Raw genomic sequence first — 17,482 nt, 5'->3', positions numbered from 1 at the left:
CCACCACCACCACCACCACCACCACCACCACCACCACCGTCGTCGGTATTGCCGGCTTTTTCGATACAAAGGTCGGCTGAAAAAGGCCTCTCCGAGTCCTGTTGTCGATCTTTTTGTCATTTTGGCCGCGCGCCTGGCTTTTAAGAGCGCGCGGTCCGCTCATTGTTCGCGAAGATGACGGGAAACGCGGTCCGGGCGACGCTTTAACGACGTTTTCGGCCCATTCGAGCGCAACTCTCGAACTTTCTCGCTTTAATCGCGGTGCTCACACGACTCGGCCGAACCACTCGAATCGGCCACCTCTTATCATTTGTGTCTAACGATTTAGTCGCGCGCAGCAGCGCTTCGCCTTTATAACGAGGAGAGGCTCTTGCGCAGAGCGCTCGTTATTCCGTGCGTTATCGATATGAATCTGGCGATTCTGTATTAGATCAGACCGATACGTCATGCTAAAGAAAAGCCGTTTGTTCATTATCCTTGTCTATCGCTCAAATACGTTCGTCGAGATTTTTTATTCGGACCTCGGCATCATTTAATTTCTCGCCGGTCTTTCATCACATAATTGGCAGGAAGTCTCTCTCTCTCCCTCTCGGACTGAATTTCTTCTTCCTACATTCGTAATAAAGAAGAAGGAAAAACAAAGAATAGAAGAAAAAAAAAAGAGCGTACAAATTGATAATAAATACCGAACGAACGAATAAATATTTATAAGCATGTTAATTCTCTGCCACTGATAATCAGCGAACTTAAACAAACGAAAAATTCCAGCCGACTTGTTCCGTCGCTTCATTGCTGTTGCGCCAAGGCTGAAATGATAAAAACCGGCTCCCAATTCGGCTTATTACCAATATCCCCGAAGGAACGACGAGCTCCTTTCATTATTGAAATACGGGCAACCGCAATGTTCATTGTATGGAGATAAAAGTTATGCGTAGACTCTCGCGCGTAACCCACAATACAGTCCGTTCTTCCGTAATATTTAAATTCAAAGAAAAGGACAAAAGAGAAAGAACGATCGGCCCAGCATATGACATATCTTTTAAGAATTCAGCTTTAACTCGGCGTTCCATATTCACATTCTCTTCTCTCTTCCCCTTATCTAATCCCTGCTGCTCCACTCCACTGCCTGTATAAATGGGCACTCTTACTCTCCACCACCACCACCATCCCTCCCCTTCCCTCCCCACCCCTCCCACCGCCTACTACTCCTCCATCCTTCCATGATGTGTGATGCATCATCTCGAGAGTTGACAAGCCGCGGGTTCCACTTTCAAGATCCATTATGGATGTGACTACCCGCGCCCTTTGTAATACGCGAAGACAACGTTCTCTCTCTCTCTCTCTCTCTCTCTATCTCTCTCTCTCTCTCTCTCTCTCCCTCTCTCCCTCTTCGATTTGAAGAAGAAAAAAAATAGATGGAAACGAACGATGGCCCGCTTTATTTCCGTGGCTAAGCATTTTCTCGATTATTCGTTGCCTCGGTTATTTCGTGAGAATGCAATTCTTGCGCAACTGCACTCCTCGCTCCAAGCTCCTGATTACAATGACAATCAAAGGTTAGATTTACGATAGTCCCAACATCAGTTCCAAGTGCTTTAAAGGTTGAACGGATCCGCTTAGTTATAACAGCGATAAATACATCGACCGTATTTTTAACGGACCTGATTTATCCATCGCATTATTTGTTACCAAATTTAGCAAACTCCAAAGCTTTCGAACGAATCGATCAACTATTTCGGTTGGCACTCGAGCTTCCACTCGAACAATTTTGAAGGGTTCATTAGCATCGTAAATGTGGAGGGATTTCTTTTCTCGATGCCCGATATCTCAGACACGCGCAAAGCGACCGCACAATGAAAACTTATAACTCTCCGGCAAGAATTAGACGTGCACGCGCACTTTGAAAAGTTAAGCATCCCGTCTCCGATGTAAGGGAGAAAACGAGTGGGAGGAGTGGAAGTCAACTGAAAAGCCTCTCGAAACATGCCTAATAATCGGCGTGTACTCCCGATCGAAAAAGCACGGGAGCAAGCGCCGAGGAAGATCGAAAAGAATTTGTACCCATCTTGTATCTTTCATTCAACTGTTACTACTACTCCCCGAGCTAATAGAGTACTGAGAAGAGGAAAAAAAGCGTACACTCACTCGCATACTAAAGCATATAAAAATCCCGCGTAACCCGAACGTTACCCGTATACACACGCGCGCGCGCGCGCACGCACACACACATAATGTGAAAATTGCCGAGCGACAAGAAGTAGTAGCTTAATGGAGCCAACCAGCCGGTTATAATTCGATCGGCTCGTCTTACCTGCATTGTCGGGCGTAGAACGAAAATTTTTCTAGACTAGCGTGGAAGATGGAACCGCCGTATGCAACGGCCCCTTTGTATTCCACGCGCCTCGGAAAATAAGCATACCTGGATCATCATTGTTGGGGCGCGCGTGCGCGCATTTTCTCCTCAATAGGGAAATATAAAGGTGAAGTGGCCGGGAGAGGGAAAAATGCCGGACAATGCCGCGGGATCCCCTGCTGGTCTATTAGTAAGAATTACGATCTTTACGCGACTGAATGAGAGGAGGACCCGGTAAAAGAGCATCAACAGCGGCAGTAACGGCAGTGGCGGTATCGTCCTCGTCGTCGTTGTCATCATCCTCCTCCTCCTCCTCCTCCTCCACGATTTTATTCAAAACAGTCTCCGCTATCGATCACGTATTGGATTTCCTAGTTTTCGTTTTCTGCTGCCGTGCGCGGAGCTTCTAATTCTTCTTCTCTTCTCCTTCTGCCTCTGCCTCTTCGATCACCTGTATATATATATATATATATATATATATATATCTGCCGTCCCGTCCTTTTTTCGGAACTGGTAGTGGGAGAGATGAATGGGTGATGATGAGGGGGGTGGGGGAGTTGCTTTTATGGGATTATATCGCTAAGTGCTGTGCTTAATGGCATTAGGAAAATTTCGAGACGCGCTTTTGCACTTTTCAAGTATGTGAGCACGTACGCTTATACTGTGCGAGTTGCGGCGGATAATTTCTCGACGTTTTTCTACTTCTTTTCTCTTCTTTTGCACGCGCCCGCGCTCGCACATATATCTTTTTCCTTCACTTTAAGATTTTGTTTTCGCATTTCTCCCTTTTTATGTTGCCTTTTGTTAATTATAAGCGAAGGCTGAATCGCCGCCGCCGTCGCTTAATGGATAAATTCAAATGGAACTTTCAAATGTGACTTTCATCATGTTGGCACAAATTATTCTTATAATAACGTTCTCTTGCTTTTCGTTTCTTTTTCATTTATTTGTTTTTTTTTCTTTTTGACAGCCCCCCTCACCCCTGAATTTAATTACGTTAAGTGTTTCGCAATTATAAATATTTACATAGTGCCGCGTATATTAATGAATTGTAGTCGATGCGTCGTTCGTATGTGAATCGGGCATGTAATGTCGACGCTGCTAATTTTTCTCACAAATATTTACACTCTCACATTACGAAACAAAGCAATCTTGGACGATGCGGGGAGGGGGACGGTAGGGATGCAGAATATTTCTCCCCGCGGACAAGATAAAATGAATCTTATCTGTATTGTATGAAGAAACTTTAACGGCGTGAGCAGACTATTTGTACTTGCTTAGAATTTCTTTACTCCGCCTTTAATAACAGAGTGCAGCATTATATACTATAATGTTACATTACATTCTTGAATGGCTTGGGAATTTTATGCACTCGATGGAATGCTTAAATTTTTTGGAATCACACTCGCACGATATTTCTTACATATATTTCTTCCCTCGACCCCCGGGCATAATCGCGCATTTAATGGCGTGTGTACGAAAAATCCTAGATCGTCGTTTAATATATTACATTTCTTTCTTTTGTTTTTTTTTTTGTTTTTTTTTTTTTTTTTTTTTTTTTTTTCTTTAATCATAGCAACCCACCACTACACTACTCGGCCCACTTAGCTATAAAGAAAGATTATGTTTAAGGAACATATCGCACGGATGTCTGGCCTCTTATTGAGAAAAACGTACACTGCAAAGATAAAACATATTGAGCTTTTCCCATATGTATCCACTCCAGCTAAAACAGCCAGCGTTGCATGTGCTTTAAGCAGAGGCGAGCTTGAAATAGAATTCACTCCCACTGCCTCTAGTCGATTCTCCAGGGTGAGAGACATAACCGTTCCTTACATTCATTAACGCTTTAGGCGACATTAACAGTCGCTGCTAAAGAGAACGGCCCCTTTGAATAATCCCTCCTCCCAACTCCCCGGCCCTCACGCTCACGCGGTATATCGCATCACCTTTCTCTGGCCGCATGCGCTACCCCTTACCTAATCGGGCCGCTAACGATTAACGACGAATCGCCTCCCTTACGACTACCCAGCTACGCATCTCGACCCCGAGGAGCCCATGTAAAGTCGCGCGGAAGCTCCTCACCTCCCCACGCTCAAGCGACGCTTCTCTTAACCAGCGACTCACGCCGCCGTTTCCGCTTCTCGCAGGGTGTTTGTTGGACAGCGCGGCACCACGGGGACCACCCGATGTGCCACCCCGTAATCCGACAATGAGCAGGCTGAACGGAAGGTTGCCCGGAAGCCACGCGGCCAGCGATCACGAGAGAGATCCCGACTTGGAGCCCTCCTGCCTCGTACGCACCCCGTCCGGTAACTTCTACAACATACCCAGTGAGTATTTACAAATTGTAATTATTGTGTTGTTTTGTTACCTTGACGTCGACTATCGGGAAAATAATTTGACACTCGGCCAAAGTCATCGTCTTTCTCGTTCCTGCGTTTAGACAGGTCGCGACTGTGTGCCTTTAATCTCGCACGAGCCTTACCGCACAAATTACATTAAAGACGCTACTCCGCGCTCCTCTAATTACACCTCCTTCCTCTCACCCGATAAAGAGCCGATAAAGAGTTTTATATACGCGACGGCGATCTTATGGAAGTGTGGAAGTGTGCTCCCTCTCGATAATGAAACGAGATTCGAGCCTGTTTCTTTTCTTTATTATTCCTGTCCGTTGCCGCCACCGTCTTCCCCCTCCACCATCCTCCGTCACCCTCACCGCCATCGGTCCGCCCCGTTCTCCCCATCCGCCGCCATCACCAACCACTTTTCTTCAACGAACTCGAATACCGCTGCCGGATTACGAGCTACATTAGCCGATAGTCAAGCGGGCTTTCCGTTAAAATGTCGATTGACTTTCAAAGTAGATGCGCACGATGACACGGCTCTTAAGATTAACATCTTCGATCAAACGATCGATAACTACAACGAGTAAACGCTGAAAACCAATACAAAAAATATATAACGAATGCGAGCCCGTCGTCAAAATAATGATAGTAATAATACGGCGATCACAACACCAGCAACAAACAACAACAACAACAACAACAACAACAACAACAATAACAACAACAACAGCAACAACAACAACAACAACAATTGCATGAACAACAACATAACAGCATAACGGCTACAATTGCAATAATAGTAAATGGATGGCTAATGTAAATGGGCGGTTAGGCGAATGCGCGTGAACTATAAAGAATGAGGTAATAATATCAAAAGCATTTAGATATTTTTAATAATCGAAAAATCAATCGGATAAATAACCAAACACAGATGATACGATAATGGCTTATAAGTCAAATAATAATGGCTCGGAATCTATGCTGTTCACAAATAAATAAATAAAAAAGTTAGAGGGAGAACGAAGGAAAAAGAATAACAACAAGCGTTAGATATGATCCTGATGTGATTGTTGAAGTAAGGGAAAAGTGGATGAGAAAGGGGGAGGGAAATTTATCGCAGATGTCGTTCCCCCGATTGTAGGAAACCGCGCAACGAATTGCCCAAAGGATCTGGATTGCCTATCGCGAAAAACGCGCTCTGCCGTGGGAAAAGGCGTTTACTTTATTGTTATTCAAATGTCACTCGGCCCAAGTGACGCTCGAGCGCGCTCCTCCCGCCATTTTCACTGATGTAATTGGACGATTGGCCCCGAGGGAAGAAAAATCTCGCCGCGAAACTTGCGAGCACACGCACGCGGAAAAATGAAAATTCCCCGCTTGTTTTAGGGACATTATGGGACGAGCGGCGGTGCGCCAGAATCTGGGAAACGGTATAGGGAGTGGGACTGGCTGCGGGGGCGGGGGAAGCCTATTTAAATGCAAGTCCAAAGCCACGTTCCGATTGTTTTGCTAATGAGAACCTCTATCGCTCGCTCGCTCGCTCTCGGCTCTTCGGATTTTGTTTAGTCAGCTGTCTTGCACGAAGAAGAAGCCGAGGCTCCGTATAATCTCCGGCGTTGATCTTAATTGAAATCACAGTTTTCGCCGCTCTATGTGTGCTGCGGAGCCAAGATTTTTCAAGCGCGTACCGCGAAATTCTATTTTTCTACCATCCCGGATCGCCCACATTCCCATTGTTCGTCCAAGATCGCAATTCATTAATCATATCGCCCAACCGAATTGAAGCATAAAGGTCAATGTGCTTGAGCATTGTGTAGAGGTACTCGTAACATCGCCATTTACTTAAAATTTCCCACTTATAATCCGCAACGTTAATGTCACAAATTTCTAACCCCGAGTTTCTGGCATTCGCTATTTAACCAACTTCCATTTATCGCGTTTCCTTAAAGTTTCCCCTCCAAGTCGTCCCTCCCACCCACGAAAGAGCTCACGTCTAAATAACAACAAAGCCATTACTATATGAGAAGTCTATCGTTTGCGAAGAAAGTTTTATAGAACTCAAGTTTATCAGTGGCCTCGTTGTGCAATGGGGTATCGACTAGGGTTGCTCAGTTGAATGAGATTACCTGATCTACGATCAGGTTGCTTGTCCTATTAAAACTGGTCTTTAGGATTTTTGGATTTTTCGCTCCTCTAATTAACGTCCGCGAAACTTTGTAAGAAGAAAGAATTACGACTCGTCCCTGAAATTGTAGAGGCAGGAAAAATTGCGACTGTCGATTAAATATAATTCGACGAGAGCGCCGGTAAATTCATTTTTTCCAAAAAGTATTCGCATGATAATTTATCATACTAACGAAATATTTCATTCCATATAACCACTGACATGGAATTCAATGAAGAATTAATGGGGAAAAAAAGTTAATATTGAGAAGACCTTTGGATTAACATCTGGACGTCCATCTGAAAATCACATTTTAAAAAACTATTCTTCACAATCGGCTTCCAGCCTAATGATTCCATTAGCACAAATTGACCATAAAATTCGTGGTGATTAAACTGCGGCATTGGCCACAAAAGTCCCAGCGAAAATAATTAGCCCCTGGCTTTCCCAAAACGAATTCTTCAATGAGCCTCAATGACGCTGTGTGCCCTCGGCCTCGCAAATCCATAGCTGCTCTAAGTACTGTTTTTTGCAAAAATCATATCCCCCCCTCCCTCCCTCCCTCCCTCGCTCCCTCGCTCCCTCGCTCCCTTTTAAATGACGGAGTCCAATACTGCCGACCTAATGGCAATGATTGGCCGTCTCGGCAAATTAACCGCGATCCTCTGCACTTTTGGGCCCGGGGAGGGGTAGCGAGGGTTTAAAAAAGGACGAAGTAAGGATTGGGGGCTGATTCTCGATGCCCACGCGCCTCTCCTCCTGACGCGACGCTTTGACGAGGGTAGGTTGTAATCAGGACGGCAAAAGAAGAGAGACAGACAGAGTGCGCGGGAGGAGTGACGCAGCCGGGCCCTGATGAGCGATGGGGAGGCTCGAGCGACGGCGGAGGGGCTTGGGGAGGAGGAGGATGACGAAGTCGAGGAAACTCCTTGTATCAACGTATCCAAACGGATGCGGATGTACATCGCAGCTGACCTTCTTTATTATGCAGTTGGATGGATAACTGGTTTTTCGTTTGACTGTTTGATCATTATCGGTTTTACTTCACTTGTTGATTCCTTCCTTCTTCACGTTGACGCGTTGATGTCCCATCTGTTCGAGAAAGGCTGCGCTTGTCAGTGAGCATTAATATTAAAAAATATTCTTCCTTCCATATTCAAAAGGTTGGAAAATACGTATAATTCGCTTATAGACGGACATTGTAAGATAAGTATAACAAACTTTCTCCTCAATGTCGTAAAACTTGCGTCTAATTCTTTCGTTGATCAGTTGAGTTTGTACTTTTTTTTGATAAAAGTAAGTTGATATTTTAATATTTTAAAAAAAAAAAAAAAAAAAAAAAAAAAAAAAAATTGATGATTAGAAAGTAGCACTGATTGATGCGGCTTTGCTTAAATTGTTTCGTAAGCAGAACAGTGTACGGTGATAATAATTAATAGCTTGAGAGATTATGGTTCAGTATGGACATAATGATGTGTCGTTCGTGGGTGCATTATACGATAGGAAAATAGAAGAAGATGAAAAAGAATTATGAAATAAGAAGGTCTGTAAATCTCGATGTAAGATTAAACAGCACACAAATCTGAAAGCTGTTGAGTAAAGTAAAATTGAAACGTAATCGGTAATCGGTCAATAGTAGAAAGACACTTCAAATAACGAGGGAAATAACGCCGGCAGATAAATACGAAAACCCTATGATAATCGAAGAAAAGGAAAAGCAGACCATCCTTCTCAAATATCCCTATCGTTGAAATTGGTCGTCGCTCGTTTTCCTTCTCCGCGCCTCAATTGCGAGAAAATACAACCAAGACATTATCTTATCTCGGGTACGGATGCCTGGGTTCTCCGTTTCGGTCGCAGCTATCGATAAGGATAAGTTTTCGGAAAAATCAAGTGGACTTTCTATTTTTCCCTACCGCGCATGCCCCAAGAAGTAGTTGCTTCGTAAATATTTGTTCGGGAGCTTACGCAGACTTTTATCTTATCGCCGATTTTTTAAGGGAAGCCGAAGTAAACAACATCTTTTCCCGTGGCGCAATGTATTAAGATCTTACGCACAGTAAATATACGTATGAACACGCATATCCGCTTAAATGGTGCGGGGGGGGGGATGGTTATTTGTTTATTTTTCAAAAATGTTGAAACAATAGAAGGTCCTTTTTACGATGGAACGAGGAATCTGGAATAGCTGACTTTTTTTTATCCATAAATTTGCCTTTTTTTTTTTTTCAATTAACATCAATGATATTTATACGCTTTAATAATATTCAAATGTATTTAGATAAATAAATGAAGCGTAAACCAATACTAGTTTCATGTCAAGTGATCGGGAACGTTTTAGTATCATATTATGATGGGCCAAGTTTCGTTATGTAAATGAAAAAAAAAAAAAATATATATATATATATACATAGTTTATAATGTGATACTTTTACGAGATGATAAATATGTGTGGTTTATTGTAAACGTTATCCTCGCAAATAATCCTGGAATATCGACTTTACGCGAAACTAAAATAAAATACGCATTTCACTCGTCTAATTAATCGGATATTTCAATTATAATCAAAGAGATGTCTTAAAAATATCTTTCAAATTTTTAAAAGCCAAAAAAAAGCAATATTGTTTCCAATTCAAGCAGATGCGCTTATTGCGGACTTCAATGTTCTTGTTTATGAACGAAAATGAAAGAGAGAGAGAGAGAGAAATTTAGTATCAATTCCCGTCCAACGAACTTCCTGCTTCAGCTACGAAACAAAAACTAGTCGCAATAGTCAATAAACTTCTCGGTTCTCTCTCTCTCTCTCTCTCTCTCTCTCTCTCTCTCTCTCTCTCTCTCTCTCTCCAGGATAAAATGAGTGGCGGTCGCGATGGCTCCAGGTAGACCGCGGTAGGTCAGGAGGAGAAGGAGAATGAAGAGGGAGCAAGCAGAGAATGATAGAGAGAGAGAGAGAGGGAGAGGAAGATGCAGCCTTAAACTTTCATTGGATTCCCCCTTTTGCAGCTCGACGCAGAAAAAGCTCGACTCTCACGCGGATCCTCGCCATCTCTCTCGCTCGCGCGTCTCCTAACGAACTATTCCCAATGCCGCGGAGGCCGTAAATTTTCTCCCTGAAATATTAATGAAAAAAATGAGCCCTCCGCTCGGCGGCAATACCGCTCGCAAAAAATCAATTCGCGTCATATCGCGAGACAGACTCGAGCTACGCTTAAGCGAGACTCGGCAAAAAGTCGAAGGTCTCGAGCGCGAAACGACCGGCAGCGGCTGAATAAAATTGCAATCTTCTGGGCGCCGGGACCAGCTTTAACAGTCGCGCGCACTATGGTCACGAGGCTGGGAGATGAGAGGGCTAGACGTTCGTCTTGCGTTTATAGGAATAAATTTGTAAATTTTACGCGCGAGTTGCCGAGGTCGGTCGTCGCGCTCCTCTCATCCCGCGCCGTACCCGGGAAATTCCGCGTGTTTATCCTTTATGAGTCGAGATGAACATTCCGGCTTCAATCTAAAAGTGCACGTGCACTAGCTTCCAAAGATTTATTCCCGAGGTCTCTCCCCTCGCTCCCAGCCCATCCCAAACTCCTCCGACTCTCCAAATACTTTAACGCCTTTAGAGAATGAATGAATGTCAAGTTTTATTGGTCATAGTCCATGCCGCATCTTGCGAGTCGCGCCTTTCAAAGTCCAAAGTATCTCTCAACTTTCCCTCGTTCCAATGGCAAATAACGACCTGTAAATTAAGACTGGTCGCGGCGAATTAGTATGGGCGACACGTTGCGGGCACACAGACGACGGGCAATCGCTCCTCTCCCTCCCAGCTGCCCCATTGGCCAAAAAAAAAAAAAAATATATATATATATATATATATATATATATATGAATACGATGGGAGGAAACGATGGTGCGAAACGATTATAGTTCGACGTAATACGCTGAGAACGACGACGACGGCCGAAGAAGCGGAATCTTGGCTTGGGGAGGGGGGACTCGACTGATTTATCAATGACATCGGCCTGTGATGACGCGCGCACCTCCAAGGCTGGGACCGGCATCGATAGGCCTCGAGCTCGTTTCACCGAGAGTCCATAGACCCTCTTCGTTTCCTCATTATCGGCAGCCTAGCTTATGCAACGCTGATTAGACCAGCTACAGTTCCGCATCGCTTAAGTGCCAGGAATTTCGGCGAACGATGCACGTTATCGCGCGACACTTGCGATACCGGACAAACCTCGGTCCAACCCCACCCCCACACACTGCACTTTATCACGACCACTGGACACCATTATCACCGCGCACCATCAAGACATCGCGCGTTTTAACTTACCTCGGGATGAAACACCCGAATGAAGCCCCCCTCCCCCCTCCCCACCCCTGGCCATCGTGTGTGCTAAGGATTTCCTGTAGCTTGATTATATTAATTACGCGATTATCTTTAACGAAGCTGAGACTCGTCCGTCGAGTGCCGATAATAATAATCTCTTAATAAGTCGCTCGTTCGGGTCCTCCTCCTCCTCCCCCTACTCCTACTAAAGCTATAATCATTGGATTCACCACCGGACCCTCACTCCGGGCTCCGGATAAACATAAGCACCAAACGCACATTCGTCCCAAGTTGAACGGGCGAGGCATTGATTGGGCATGTCTCTCGCTACACTCTCCTATCATGTCAAAGTACTCCAAAAGGTGTCTGAAATGAGGAGGCTCGTCGACGAAGAAGCGTAACCGCAGGAAGCGAACAGTAGTCGTCGACTTTATCGGCGACTATTGTTTATTGTCAAGCAGGATCGACGACGCGCCCCCGTCAGGCCTCTACGTTCATTCGGCCTTTAAATCGCTCGAGATTCCGCTCGACAACCGCCATTAAAAATCCAGCCTCGCAGGCGTCTGCTGGTGAGCGCGGGCGGAAGAATGACGAGGGAGGGGGCGATGGGCGGTGAAGCGGCCAAAAAGGCCGAAAAATCCTAAGCAGGCCGGGCGCGAGAATTCACGAGCAGACTCGCGAGCCGCATAATCGTCGCAATCATCGAGATTCGGTCCGGGGGCACGGAGGGGGTGTACGAAACCGTCAATTACCCGGCAGGTACTAGAGGCCGACCGGGCTCTCGCTTCCCACGCCCGCTCGTGTCCGTTTCGTTCCCTCCGCTCCGAGGCTAATTCGCAATGGGAATTGCGCTCCCCTTGCCTCTCCAACTTGTAGGCTCCCTCGCTCTCTCTCTCTCTCTCTCTCTCTCTCTCTCTCTCTCTCCTCTTTATTTCTCGAGCGTGTGCGTGTGAGCGCGTGTGCGTTTACGGGCCGAACCGAATCGCGCGGAACGTATTTGCGACTCTTATCATTCTTCTCTTATGGGACCGTTCGCGCCTTGCGGCCCGACTTGTTATTCTCGGCCGCGGTAAAAACAATGGCTGCCCGTGTGCCATCTGGGACCGACGGGCTTTCGCAAGCTCTGCTCTTCGGGGCCGCTCGATTAGAGCGTCGAAAGCTATCACTCGTCAACGCTAACTTTCATCGCCGCGTTTTTCCTGTGCCTCGCTCGAATCACGTGGGTACCTCTTATCTGGACACAGCCGCGAGGGGTTCGTCTTGTTTTCCCGCTTTTCCTGGTTTTGTTTTTTCTGTTTTGACTGTTTTGACGCCTCTATGGGGTGGTCTCTTTCATCTTGCGGCGGAATTCAAAGGTGGAAAAAGAGCGCCGCGACGAGTCCTACACTTATCGATTCCACGGCACTTTTCCGCGCGCGTTACCGGTCCCCTCCTTTATTTTCCCTCCGCTTCCTGTTCGCGCCGCCCAGCCGAGAAAATGCACGTAACGACGCACGCCACCTACCGCGCTCGCCTTCACGGTGGCGCAATTAACGAGACCGACGCTGCTGCTCATTTTGCTGCTGACGCTGTCGCGGGTCGCGGGCTTCGTATCTTCTGGTCCCTTGGCTCACGTCATTCTAATCATTTCGGGAAACAGTGACTCTATTGATTTTAACGCTCGGCATCTTTGAACGTTTGACGTTCATTTCATCTGGCGCGGAACTTTCGCCGGAATTCTTGGCCTACGGCCATTAATACGATGTGCCTCGCGACCGTTGAAACGTTAGTAGGAGAAATAAGAGTAAGTGATATTAGAGAGGCTGTTCGCATGGATAATTATAAGGAATGAGAAGAGAGATCATTCGTGTCGGTTGTTGTTGGTCGATGTACAAATAATTATTTGAATTTGTCGATGACTTTTGAGATAAAAAAGAGTGTGAGAGAGAGAGAGAGAGAGAGAGAGAGATAAAGAGAATGAGAAAGAGAGGAAGTTTTAACTTCCTCTTCGAATGCAGAGGCAAAGCTTACATTAATCGAAGACGTAAACATATTTTCGGTCACTCGTTATTATCTTGGCATTACGCGATACCGCTACGCTCCTGTAACATTAGACAGTGTCTGTTTATGTATAACACGTTTAGTGTATTAAATATAACGAGGTACTCGTCTTACAGGAACGACTAAAAATTTATATTTATAAGCCACTGCTCATTTAAATAGAAAAATATAGTGCGAGCGGTTATAGGAACAAAACGGCGGCCGACTGGGCGGATTGCGCGTCGTGGGGATGGTAAGGTAACCAGTCCTTGTAAGGAAAAAAGAAGAAGAAGCGAGTGCGAGTACGTAGACTCGGTTGAGTGCACAGCCATACGGTACTAAAAAGCGCATACACTCACACGCGCGCATGCGCAAACGTGTACATGTGCCCTTAATATATTTCACCCTCCATTGTAATTAATTTAAAAGTGACTCCGCCTTTCGCTCGCCTTACACGTACAAAAAGGGGCTGTGTGAGAGGGTGTAGTGGTATGTGGCCAGCGCGATTCCCCGAAAGAACGAGCAGCAGCAGGCAGACGAAGGCCAAGTTATACTCCTCCCTCGGCAGAAGAAGTGGTCCGATTTCGTTTTGATGGATTTCGCTATATGCGAGATTTAACGGGGCGAAATACGCCGAGGCGAATGATAAAAATTGTAACGATCAAACTAGCCGCTGATAAATCACTATTCCCATTTGCGGCTGCTTCGGCTATTTCGTTACCACCCGAATTGATTCTTCCCCAAAAGCGAAAAAGCGAATTAAATCGTCGCGCATCTATTTATAAACAGCCATGTGAATTTTAATCCTTTATTTTTTTAAAGCAACCCATTGCCGGAAAAACTAATGAACAAGGGCAAATGAACCTCTGAAAGCTTTAATCTTATCTTATTTCGATATGCATTACTATTACTACCACCACCATCACCTCCGCCACTACTACTACTACTACTACTACTATTACTACAACTTATTATAAAATAACCTAGCTTTTTAAAGTGGTAAATATAAATCAGTTTTCCTTATTGCATTTTTTTTTCTGTTACAGAAAAACCGAAGAATGATTACAACAATAAGAATCAATCGACGGGTAACAGTCCAATAAAAGTCGAATTACAGAACAACATGGACAGGTAAATATTGCTTTATGCATTTAATATTTATTCCTTCCGTCGGGGCCTTCGTAAAAAAAAAAACAAAAAAACAAAACGAAACAAAACAAAACAAAGTAGAACAAAAATACCTCTCTTACGCAAATGAAACTTCGGCGCATGCATTACAAACGAGGAGAACGAGTATTTCGGGAAAAGAAAAAAGAAAGGAAATGAAGGAAGGTAGTCTTTAAATTATTATGGACGCCTTCGTCCCACCTCCGTATAAGTATAAATCCTACTGAGAGACAACACACAACAGTGCTAGAATCATTTTTTTTTTCACTCCAACACTCATCTTTCTCATTCATGCGCTTTTTCTATGCTCGCAGCAGTTTGTCTTATATCGTCCTCGTCATATGCAGTCCTCGAGTTAAAAGGTGACAAATTGTTTAAAAAGAACCGTTGTCGCTATTATTGCTGGGCTGCATAAAATATGAATGTCAAATTCAATAGTTCATGTATAGAAAGTAAAAACAAAATAAATAAAATTCCCTCCGAATTTCGTAAAAAGTGTGAGAGCATCTGGGGATGGGTAATAAGCATTTAATGACTTTTACTCCCGTAAAATATTTCGATCATTTGTCAATCAGTTAGAGTAATCGTCAAACGCAATTGAAAACAATAATTGAATATTGCTTTACAATGCAAGTAGAGCCTCGTAATAATAGGATATAATTTGTCCTTACGAGAGTAATGAACTTTTATTTAGTTGTTCATTTGTACAAAAGCATACATATGCATAAGGGGAGGATGCCCGCACACCTATATACACCAATGCCCGTGTGTTGTGTATATATAATATATATCAGGGTAATAAAATATAAGACTAGGATTTCAGCACCTTGGCAATAACAATGTACAAGAAGACGCCAAAATCTCGGAATCTTTTAGCGAGTTATTTATGAAATTTCATCATTCACACGGCCAGCCTCCATTCATACGGTACAGCGACGTTAAATAAACGAGTAAAAGAAATCGTGGTAGCAGTCACGACTGTGCGTCTTATTTATTTCATTGGGAACAACAAGAACGCGCGATCGATGCACGTTATGGTGGAAGCGTCGGTAGAGGAGGCCAGTGCCCGTGCGTTTAAGGAGGAAACTAGGAGGAGTCCGAGGCTACCGTCCTTTTAAAAGAAAACGGAACAAAAGAGGCGGCGACTCGAGTTCTCGGAGGCGCTACCGAGGACTTTCCACGACCGATTTTTACCATTTTTCGACTTCTCATCCGTAAATGTGCGTTTCATTCATTGTCACGAGGATATTGAGAGCAATGGATCGTCGTCGTCGTTGGCTGCAGGATGATTCATGGTGCGCCGCGGGAAGGTCTGCTGCTGCTTTTTCCTCGATGCCGTTTTTCGCGCGAGAGTTGAATTTTCGCCAGCGTTTCAATCACTCTTCCTCTTCTCTTTGACGCTTCTTGTTTTTTGTTTTCCCTTTTTTTTCTCTCCGTCTCTCTCTCTCTCTCTCTCTCTCTCTCTCTATATATATATATATATATATATATATATCTCTCTTTCTTTACGTCTCGAGCGACTTGGCGTTAAAGAGAGCGTCGAGTGCGTAAACATCGAGATTGCACGAGTCGCCGCGGCTCATCCAATGGAAATTGTCAATGGAAATGGTCAAATACTTTTCACTGAATGAGATGATTCTTCTTTGCATGGAGAAAAGATCAAGGTGTCACGAGAAATGTGTATGAGGCTATAAAGACCTGTTTTTCCATTTCTATTTTTTCTCTCTCTCTTTTTTTTTTTTTTTTTTTTTTTTTTTTTTTTTTCGTACCAACTGACGCGTGGGAATTCAATTGGTTAGATGTTTGTATGTGAAATAAAGTAATTATTTCCTTTTCCTCGGTAAAGCTCTTTTAGCAGATAGTGGGTTGAAAATTTGGGTTGGTAATATGGAATTGTTGCGCATTCAAAAAAGTCAGAGCATCATGAGCTTGTTCTCTCGAAATTTCCAGGTCGATTATAATTGACAGCTTACATCGCTATTATGCAATAATTAATTCGCGCGAGGATCATTAGACTCTAAGTAAGTTTCCATGGTCATTTAAGCGATGTTACATTTATTTTGACCGTCGATGCTGAGAACGTGAAATAATATTCACAGCTAATGTTTAGGAGAACAGATTTAGTGGCCTTTGACCTATGTTGTGACTGTGTAGCTTTATTAGATAATCGTAGGAATTATTTATGACATTGGTTCATTGGCTCAATCCCGCGCCTAATATGCGGTAATAGAGTAAAGTTATTGTTACTGACTCATTGGTATGATTTTGTACTAACGGATGATTCATAAGCCCTCTTTCGGTAGCCAATTCGGCACGCAATTTCTTTTTTCATTTTTTACTTCTCGAAATATATTAGTTAAATCAAATGGACCGGTCATATTCTTAATACTTTAAATTGAGAAAAAGCTGGTCGATAAATAATGTAATTTCAACTATATGTCGCGTGGCCTCTACTGATAATAAATTGTGGCTGAATTTATTCATTTTCTGATTTTTCCTACTGATTTTAACTTAAAACTTCTCGCTACTTTTGACTCCATCAACGATTATTTATTTTAATTTATTTTTTTTTTTTTTTTTTTTTTTTTTTTTTTTTTTTTGTAAAGAAAAATTCACTTAAACTGGCGTTTAACAGATTGGCCGATAGGTTTCTAAAAACATTCCAAGATAATTAATAATCAACCATAATTTACGCCAGGCTCATCTAACGGCAAAAGAAGATGAATGTTTATAAAGTGTACGGTCCAAGCAACTTAATAGGCATTCTCACAACGTCTTTATTATACCATCGTTTATCACGCTTTCCAATGTCGCAAACATAAATAGAATCAGCATTAATGTTGAAAATGCATCCAAAATGGAAAGGGAAGTTAAAGCACAGGACGTTTGGCAGGATCGCCAGAACATATCCGAAATTTCTATACGATTGGACTTTAACCGGACTAAGAGAGAAACAAAAAAGGCAAAGAGGGCAAAGATAGGCTCGGGAACGAAAATTAATCGCGATCGATCAGGCATGCAGGGCCGCCTCTTTAAGTGAAGCATGGGATATCCGAAGCGTGCAAGGGAAACAACCATGGTATTTCGTCCGAGGGGCAAAAGATTGAGGGAAA

The 17,482-nt window shown here is 43.8% G+C and overlaps 1 protein-coding gene across 1 annotated transcript in view; it reads left to right on the top strand.

The window, feature by feature from the left end:
• Positions 1-17,482, top strand: part of Ten-m (teneurin transmembrane protein Ten-m) — a 55,679-nt gene that overhangs the window by 18,882 nt on the left and 19,315 nt on the right. The window contains exons 2-3 of the mRNA XM_011497285.1: positions 4,504-4,686; positions 14,249-14,333. Of these exons, the coding sequence (XP_011495587.1) occupies positions 4,504-4,686; positions 14,249-14,333 (268 nt within the window). The remainder of the gene's footprint in view (positions 1-4,503; positions 4,687-14,248; positions 14,334-17,482) is intronic.

This window comes from Ceratosolen solmsi, unplaced genomic scaffold (assembly GCF_000503995.2).
Source record: "Ceratosolen solmsi marchali unplaced genomic scaffold, CerSol_1.0 scaffold13, whole genome shotgun sequence".
NCBI classification, from domain to species: Eukaryota; Metazoa; Arthropoda; class Insecta; order Hymenoptera; family Agaonidae; genus Ceratosolen; species Ceratosolen solmsi.
This window is presented reverse-complemented; position numbering and strand designations above follow the sequence as displayed.